We start from the raw sequence: 10,239 nt of genomic DNA, 5'->3' as shown, positions 1-10,239 counted from the left end.
TGACAAGCCAATAGCGTTCGCATCACGAACCCTAACAAAGTCAGAAGAAAACTATTCCACTATCGAAAAAGAGTTATTGGCTATTCGATGGGGATGCAAGTACTTTAAGCCATACCTTTTTGGTAGAAAATTTGTGTTATACACAGACCATCAACCTTTAACGTATGGACTAAACCTCAAAACTCCAAATAGTAAACTTATCAAATGGAGACTCGAACTTGAGGAATATGATTATGAAATTAAGTATAGACCAGGCAAACAGAATATTGTCGCAGATGGTTTATCTCGAATTCCGCATGAAGTAAACTTAAACGAAGAAGACGAGTCAGATGACGAAACCGTTCATTCGGCAGATACAGATGATAGCGAATTCGTTCCAATGACTATACGCCCTCTCAATGTACATTCTAATCAAATAATACTCCGTATTAGTGATCATGATGAAAATAAGGTAGAAGAAATCTTTCCACGCATTTTAGGCGAACAATTTCAAGAATCACGTTTGGCGTACCTACTCTAATCAACATCTTTAAAGAATACATGAACCCCAAACAGGTGAACTGCATTATGTGTCCAGAGTCAGTCATTCCTACCATTCAAGTCGTGTACAAAAACTATTTCAGCAGAAATAAAATTCTTAAAGTCAGGATTTCTCAAATTTTACTGGAAGACGTACAAACTTTGGAAGAGCAAAACGAGTTGGTTAGAAAAACTCACGAACTTTCACATAGAGGAATTTGGGAAAATTTTAAGGAACTGGCAGGAAAATATTACTTTCCTAAAATGAAGCAAAATATCAGAAAATTCATTTTACTTTGTGAAACGTGCAACAAAATAAATATGAGCGTAAACCATACAAGATTAAACATGGGGAATCGCCCATTCCAAAAAGCACCTTTAGAAATCATTCATCTAGACATACTCATATCCCAACCAAACATGTTTCTATCAATAGTAGACAAATTCTCCAAATTTGCAGTCATATTGCCATTAGCTAGTAGGAATATCCAGGACATCAGGAAAACGCTTTTAAAATATTTCAGCACCCACGGTAAGCCACAGCTAATCATCTCAGACAACGAACCAGCAATGAAATCCATTGAGGTTCGGGGACTGTTAGAAGATTACGGATTCAAATTTATTTCACACCAGTAAATCGTAGCGAGACTAACGGTATAGTCGAAAGATTTCATAGTACTCTCGCTGAGATTTACAGGTGCATCAAGGATAAGTATAATGACTTAAGTAGCAAAGAAGTTTACATGATTGCTTGCACTCTGTATAACGGAACAATCCACACGGCAACAAAATTAAAACCCAAAGAGATTTTCTTTGGTATAAAAGATGGTGAAGAACGCCCACTTGATATGGATCAAATTTTGGCAAATAGAAACAAGATATACGATGACGTTGTCATGCAATTGGAACGAACCCAGAAAAAGGATCTAGATCAACACAATCAAAATAGAGAAGAGGAACCTGAATTGCAGGAGAACGAGAAAGTGTTCCACAAAGTGCAAGGAATCAAATGTAAAACCAAGAAAAAATTTGACGCGGTTCAAGTTATCCAGAATAGAAATAAAACATTCATAGATAACTCGAATCGCAAATTACATAAAAATAATTTAAAAAGACTTCGTAAATAACGCTAACTATTTCTATTTTTAGGAAAACCATGCTGATCTTAACCATCCTAATTCCACTGTCCATTATGAAGACCACGCAGACGCAGACTATACAAATACAGGACCTTTCGAACAACCCAGGACTACTGACGATAAAAACAGGACAAAGCCTCATCATTAATAGTTACGACAGACTATACCACGAAGTCGACCTTACCCAATACGGTAATGTATTGGTACAAGTTGAAAGAATTATTTCAGGCCTAAGAACTTTTCAGTCCTTTCACGATATAACAGAATTACTGACGAGAAAATTTCAAGATGTTTCAAAATTGTACTATAACCTTTTACCACATAGAAGAGCTAGAAGAGGTGCATTTAATTTGTTAGGATCAGGTATCAAATTGATTACAGGGAATCTTGATGAAAACGACCTTATAGAAATAAATCATGATATTCAAAACTTGAAATCAAAAAGCCAATCATTAATTAAACAGAATAACGTACAGGTAGCCATCAATGAAAGGATTGAAAAGCAACTAAACGAGATGACAGAAAGCTTCAACAAACACCAAAATGCAATTGTAAAAGAACTTGTAAAAGCTAAAAATAATAGATTAGAGAACCACAATGTAACCCTTCTCATGCAAACATTCAAAATTTCATACCATTTAGATCAAATTGAGGACTTCTTAGAATCAGTATTTGAAACTATTCAACTTGCTAAACTGAAAATTATTCCCAGAAACTTTCTATATAAGAGCGAGCTTAAACTTATCAAGGACAAATTAGAAGAACAACACGTAGAGTTCATTAATACAGATCAGGTTTACGAGCTTTTAGATATCATATCAGTCTTCAAAGACAAAACATTATATTTCATCATACTCATACCCCAACTAGAACCTTCCAGCTTCAACCAACTACTCTTAGAGCCAGTACCTATCAACGGTAGAACGATGAAGATACCTACAACATCAGCACTATTCGGAATAAACTCAACGTTTTTCATCAAAAGGGATTGTCGAGCAATCGAAACAAACACTTTATGCAACCGGAACGACCTCAAGGATGTTTCCACAGATAACTGCTTTTCAAAAATTCTAAGAGGATACCCAGGTAAATGCCCTTTCACCGAACACTCCAATACAACAGTAGTCAAAAGACTCACCGAAAACCACATCATCATCAAGAACACATCATCTATTGAAATGGGTACAAACTGCAATTTATCCAACAGAACACTGAAGGGAACAATACTGATATATTTTTCAAACTGTACAATAACACTGAATAACAAGACTTACAGTAACTTGGAACTGTACAGCAAACCTCATCAACACATCATCCCACTCGACGGAGTTCAGATAGAACACAAAATCGAACACGATATTTCCATGCACAAGCTACATGAGTTGCATATCCATAATCGTCAGAAACTTTCTGACTTAGAAAACGAGAATATCAAATACACCTACACCAGTGTAGGCCTTTCAACTTTTAGTATCCTTTCAGTGCTCCTTGTTACCTCATACATCATTATCAGGAGACGTTCAACAACCATTCCAATAATCGTATCGGGACGATACGATCTTAAATGGGGAGCAGTTACCAACCAACCCACCACGTCACATCAAGTTGGCAACGATAAAACACCAAACATCCTACAAACACTATTTGGCCCGAATCATCAAAAAGCATCAACCCCAACAACCACGTGAGCGACCGGCAAACGCATAACAGCCTACAGCACATTTACCTTTTGACGATAAACTGCGGCATCAACAAAATAACATCCGGACAACGACGACAACAGTAATCGACCCTTGGACAGGCTTCGGAAAGTGTAGGTCAGCTAGTTTCAGTTGCATAGGTTAGCTCTAAGTAGAATTGAATATAATTATCATTCTTGGTTTAACAGTGATTTAGAGTAGACGTACTTTTTTTTAAAAACTCATGTTCGAATCCCCGTGATTTAACTTATATATCACAAAATCCCCAACAAAAAAAAGATTTTCAATGCGCATTTTATTTTAATAAACAGACAGTTTCGTTTCTCCCTTCTGCTTGTTTATTCCGCCCAGTCCCACCCACCCACGTGGTTTTGACAGTTGAAGTGCATTTGTATTGGTGAACCCGGTACGAAACTGTGAAACAACACAGTGCGAACCTGACAGCTTTGGGGTTGGAACTAGTGCGAACCTAGTTCCAACCAGAGCGAATAAAAAAACACTTTGACAGCACTTAGGTTGGAACTGGTTCCAACCTAGGTTGGAACTTTTTAAAACGAATTCGACATTAGAGACAGTACTCGTAGATAAAAAAAAACCCTTCCGCATGTGATGGCATAGGAAGCAAATCAAACTGTCTTCCTTTTGCCAGTGGAGATATATCAGCTTCCACACTTTCTTCCCTCCCCCTTCATATGGGAGTTTTCGGAAGGAAGGTCGTGCGATATATACCATCACAAATATTGCCCTCCGCTCGCTTTCAAATCGACTTCTATAAAACATTTTTCATACCTGCCGTATCCCAACGGAACTATCAGTTCTATACTTTCGCCCGTCGCCTCTAATTCTATCATGAACATATGTACGTCTAAGTTTAGATGATGATGTTTGCATTTCCATATCATTACTAAAACATAATTTTCGAATTTGTTGATCACTTATTTATTAAAATTTATGCCTTAATGTCAGAGCGTCCATTGTGGCAGACATTTCTGAACTCTACCGTGCTTCTCCTTAATGTATCTGCCCATTTAGGGTGAAAGGTTCTTGTTCAACAAATACTATCTATCGGCAATTAAACTTTTTTTATGGGTACATGCAAGGATGTTATCGATCATATAATAATCCGCGTTCGATCACTTCTACATCCCTGTTAAGCTTTTCATTTCTCTGCCTAATAATGCGTTTCCATATGAGTTTGTTCAGTTTGCTGACTAAGTATTTTTTCTGAGGTTCACAAGATCTTTGAAATTGCCTTCTAATCCACGATGCATTGAAAATGTATCCAATCGACGTGGTAGTAGTCTTTCCTCAAACGTAGATAGTTGTTCGTCACGATGTTCCCATCATTAAATACCACCGGATAGTGGTGCGAACGTAGATTGTTGATGGTGATCGGATGGGCTAGGTTTGACAGAAATATGTCCAAAGTAGTTGGGTACCCAGCAGGAGATAGGTATGTTGGGTCATCCGGCGCACAGACAGTGTAGTACCCAGCCTGAGCATCATCCGCCAGCATCCGGCCGTTTGCATTACTTCGTGTGTTATTCCAGTTCGCTTGCTTAACATTCAGATCTCCAGCCAGCACAAATTTACCTCTTAGTATCGTCATCTTGTTGAGGTCTTGCTTGAATCGGGGCCGAAAACCTCATTAATAAAGACAATAAAAAAAAATTGCTTGAATCGGGCGTTAAGCTCCTTGGTGCATTGCTTCAGACAAAATGATATAATATAGATATAATTTTCACTGGACCCTGATCAGTTGTTACTTCGATACCGACAGCTTCAAACACAGATGTGTTGAAATTAGGGAGAGTATTGAACCTCGACGGACGGCAATGGCGACCCCACCACCTTTGCGGCCAGATATCCGATCCAGCCGAATGACGATAGGAAGACCAAAGTTTACGTTCGGCTGGAGATACGTTTCTGTTATTGTCCTGTATCTAAAATAATTACCCTTCCATTGATAGGTCCCCACTCCATAACCGCATGGATGCAAGTGCCTTAGTGCAATTCCACAATTTTACGATGCTGGTGAGTGTGTTCTCCGGCCAGAGTACAGCAATATTTTTCCCGATGTGGCATTCTGTTCTCCAAAGTTACGCCAAAAGAATTCACTCAGTCCAAGGATTTCAAGTTCTAATCAAGTTGTTACAATTTACCTTGCTGGGCTATGCTAAAACGATCCACATTGCAAAACTTCATCCTTTAGTTTGAGTATAGAGTTGTTACCTCCAAATCAGTTACAATTTTTCTGTGATAGTTTCTTGAATATTTTTAATCCTATCCTAAAATCTTAGGTACAGATCACGTTTCCAATTGATAACATGTTCATTTGGCTAACGATGATCTTTAAACATATAGGGGGAATGACGGCTTTGGCAGGTTTTGTTCTATTATTGGCAGGGGGTTTTTTATGACTGACTGGGCTCAAATTTGGCCTAAACATTCTTTGCATATCAAAGAATATTGTGCCAAGTTTCATAAAATTTGGTCGACAAAAACCCCCCTGTCAATAATAGAACAAAACCTGCCAAAGCCGTCTTTCCCCCTATCTGAGAATAGTATTCGGACTTATTGTTAGTGTTTTACATCAGACTGCATTTTGTTTTGTATTCGAAAATTACTACTTCCTAATTATACGGCAGAGTAATGTATCAACTTTCAATTGTTATGCATATTTTCGAAGCACTATCTCATCGTACTTAATCAGAGTCAAATTCACTCAGCATCGCTTTGGTCTAACATCAGTGACGCGACGCAATTACTCGTGTCCGATTAGACTGCGCGTCGCTGTACCTACCCTACATACATCTACCCACTACTTTGTACATCCGCGCGATCGTGTAATAACCAGCGTGAAAGACAAACTGCAAAAAAAAGTTCGACTAAATCACCTATCGGTATTTCTCATTTCCAAATACATAGTCAAAATCATGTTTACAATTTATATTTATCGGTGAGACGAAATACCTAACTAACTTGAACTGTTGAACTGTTCTAAGAAGAAGATTAGCATTTTATCGAAGTATGATAAGCAGAATCAAAAGTCATAGCAAGCAAGCAAAAAGTATGTCACAGGCACAGCCTGAAACGACCTGAAACGCAGGAAACACAATAGTGAGGCTCCCCTTCTTTAATAATAAATTTCAAGCAAAGTGAACATACAGCCTTTCAGCACACTTTAATTAACGAGAAAGGCAAAACACCTTGTCCGTTGTAAAGTTATACACGCGCGATGCCACATTACACGGACAGTCGGTGGGGAAATTGGCCGGACAATGCGAACTATTGTGGGCACATTACATCAATTAGCCTTCGTGTTTCCATACCGCAAGCCTAACGCAACTCTACCACGCGGGCGACGGCCGGCTTTGCATTTTGTGTCGTACAAAATCATTCAGGGAAAGAAGAAATGCGACAGACCTCTAAGAGTCGCGTGACAATTTTTCTCTTCCCATTTGGTACGTTACACGATGTGTTAGTGCATGGACCATCGTGGTAAAAACAAGAAAAAACGCGGATTGCACCAATTTGTGCGCGAATGAGGTTGTCATTTATGGCTGTATTTACGTAATTTGCAAATCTTAGTTTAAATGGAACTAATTAGGAATGACAAACCGTTTAATGTGAGCAGTTTGTGTCTATCGCATTTTCGAGCTTATCTAAGTGTGTCAAAATTTGGCATTTTAAAAATGGCCATCGGTATTTAAAGTACCGTAGCAGGCATGACCATAAATAACCATAGGACAATTCGTAGGTGCTACCCCGTGGTTTTATTCGGGACGTGGTTCAGAGAATAGTGATACGGTAAAGGGTAACTAACTACTGTTGCTACAAGTACGAATCTTTTTCTTGAAGGCGCTGACCAAATACTATCAGAACATCCACCAGAGGTTTCACATCTATGGTGACGTTATCCAACGTCATGCTAACTTTATTCTAGACTCTGAAAATAATTGTATCCTACTGCCGGTCGTTGGGGATAACGAAACTTTGCAATAATCTTTGGCAAGCCTGCAAGATTACGATTAAACCAAATTAATCATATAAAACCCAGATTAATCCACCTAGCAGAGATGATGCCAGTTAAGTACGAGACACTGAAGACAACCCTGCTGTTGAGGTTGAAATACGTATTTGCAAAAGGTACAATCAAGTGGTGGAATTGAATGGTATTGTACGAACTCGTCTTATGACAAGTAAAGATATTCTACTAAACCCAAATTTTTTTTATCAAAATGGCATCCTAGTGGAACGACCGTACCCTTTTATTGATTTGAAGAGGAGGATCGCAAGTATTCTTAAGGACGTGGCCTTCCTCAAGAAGTGCCAAAAAAAAGAGGCTGACTCCTGTTAGCCATAGGATTAAGATGGGATCTCACATCCCAAAAACTAATCTGATTTTATAAAGATGTCAATCAGGGGGCACTACGCCAAACTAGAAAGGTTGAGCTTGGAGTAATACAACCTACATCTGACGCTAGCAATGGAGAATCTGGAATCGTTTGACCTATTCCTGAAGCGGGCAGAATAGTGCAAAGCGGACATGAAGAACAGACTTCACAGGAAGAAATTGACCAATGTACGAGGGAAACCAGCGACCGAAGGTAGAACCACCAACCCCACGGTACAGATAATCGAAGGATTCGTAGTTAACCGTTCAATACAGCAGTTTACAGAGGAACAATTAGCACACCTCAATAAGGGATTAGGATATACGACCACACAAAAAGCGGACGTGGAACAAATCATCGTGGGTATGGAGACAGCAATTTCCCGAAACATCGAGCAACAGAATCAGAATACAACGAGGAACATCGTAGCAGAGGACTACGACGAACAGATGACGGCGAAAATTAACGGAGGACCATACAGGCATCTAAGAGTGGATCCGCAACCAGGATTAACAAGACTAACGGAGAAAACAAAAAAGGAGTGTAAGGCGATCATCGGAGAACCAGGCGTAGCTGTTGAAGACAGGCGAGAGTGTGTCGATGAGGTTCCGGTAGACAGGACACGTTAGCTCAAAGCCGTAAAGCAAGCGGCTATCGTCGATAGCTTTCCCGACTTGTCTAGTACTCCTGTTATTCTTTTTTTTAGAGGGTTTCAATGAGACTAACGCGGGATTTACATGCTACCTTCACAGCACTTAATGGGGTAAAAAGGTTAGTTTGCGGTTGATGTCAACACCAAGCACCCGGACAATCTTCCGATTGGGGATGGCATATGTGCCGAGCTTTATGGAGGTCCTGTCGGCCGCTGCAGACGACCAATAAAATGTCATCGGCTTATACAAATAGATACACGTCCGCAAGTAGTTGAACGCTGAAGTTGATGCAATTAAGGTAAAACTGTCCAGGATCCAAATAAATTATAACTCGCGTTTTCAGAGGCACCAATCTCGATAAAGAAGCAACAGCAAGCGTCAAATAAAAAGAAGGCATTTGCTCGTTGCTTCAGTATTGAGCAGTATTGGTGCCCTTGAAAACGTAAGGTGGAACAAAAATGGATACCGAATAATTCGTCCTTAATAACTAAGGAAGTGCTGAATTGTTGAAGTTGAAAAAGCAGGCCAAGTTCCAGGAGGAATATAGAGCCATAGAAGAAGAAGTAGATAAAGAAGCTGAAGGTTTTAACCGCCATCATTCCAGTGGGCAATCAATTTGACCACTTCAGTGCAATTATGTTGTGCAAGCTTGAATACAATCCATCTGGATTTGAAAAATTATCGATTCTGAAATACCATTACAAAGTGTCTACTCATCTATTAAAACAAAATTCCCTGATTTTTCCAGGCGTTTTAAATTAATTTCCAGGCAAAAACAAACGTGCCACTTATAGATTTTAGCAGCAAAATAATCAATTCAAAAAAGTTAATATTGCGAAAAATAATATTCTAAAGAATTTTTTGGTGGCTTCACAAAAACAATGTTGTAAATTACTTAAGAAATTCCTCCAGGAATTCCTTCGCCAGTTCACCCAGAAATTGCTTCAGCCATTCAATCAAAATTCCTCCAGGTATTTGAAAATTTCTCCACAGATTCCACCGTAAAATCCTCAAGATTTTAAGAATTGCTTCAGAACTTCCTCCAGGATTTAATTTGAAAACTTCTTTGCTAAAACTTTAGAAAACATCTCAAGGAATTGTTCCGTAAATTCCTTTAGAGATGTATTAGGCGATTCCTTTACAATTTTTTTAAGTCCTTTAGGTGTTTGTTCGAAAATGTCTTGTGAAAATCCCTCGGAAATATCTATATAACATACTTTGCAGATTTCTTCAGATATTCTTCTGATTTTTTTTAATTTCTTTAGAAACTTGGTTAAGAATTCTTTCGAAAATTCTTTGAATTTCATTTCAGCTGTTTTTTGTTAAAGAAACTTAAGAAAACTTCTTAAGGAAATGTTCTGGAAATATGTTTGGGAATTTCTTCAGGAAACTCTTTAGAACTTCTTACGAAAACTCCTTCAGGAAATGTGTTGATGCAAAAATATGAGATTGCTGGGTCCATGACGTTAGGCATAAGGATGTTAGGCATAATACCTTCCTTATGTCGTGGGCTGTTTTTGGGGCTTTTTATGCTTAACATCCTTTATGCCTAACCTCCTTATACCTGTTCGCGTGACCAACATCTAGTTTGCTTGGACCTAGCAGCCAAGGTATCGGTACAGTAAATAATCTAATCGTAATCTAAATAGGCTATTATGCTTATTCAAACATATTTTCACAGAATAATTCCAATGGTTCCTTCACTGTAAAAACCTTCGGAAAATGCTTCGGATATTCTTTTGTGATTCCTTGGGACTTTTTAGGAACTTATTCAGAAGTATCTTGAGGAAAACTTTAGAAAACACCTGGAGGAGTTTTTCCGGATATTTTG

At 38.6% G+C, this 10,239-nt stretch overlaps 1 protein-coding gene across 1 annotated transcript; it reads left to right on the top strand.

Annotated features, from left to right (window-relative positions):
* The first annotated feature begins 1,296 nt into the window (after positions 1-1,296).
* On the top strand, positions 1,297-3,436 carry LOC134220616 (uncharacterized). The gene is made up of 2 exons (XM_062699715.1): positions 1,297-2,744; positions 3,130-3,436. The coding sequence occupies exons 1-2, from the start codon at positions 1,676-1,678 to the stop codon at positions 3,195-3,197; spliced, it is 1,137 nt and encodes a 378-aa protein (XP_062555699.1). The 5' UTR covers positions 1,297-1,675; the 3' UTR covers positions 3,198-3,436.
* The last annotated feature ends 6,803 nt before the right edge of the window (positions 3,437-10,239 follow it).

This window comes from Armigeres subalbatus, chromosome 3, assembly GCF_024139115.2.
Source record: "Armigeres subalbatus isolate Guangzhou_Male chromosome 3, GZ_Asu_2, whole genome shotgun sequence".
In the NCBI taxonomy this organism is placed as follows: domain Eukaryota; kingdom Metazoa; phylum Arthropoda; class Insecta; order Diptera; family Culicidae; genus Armigeres; species Armigeres subalbatus.
The sequence above is the reverse complement of the archived record's forward strand: the minus strand, read 5'-3'. Positions and strand labels throughout refer to the sequence as shown.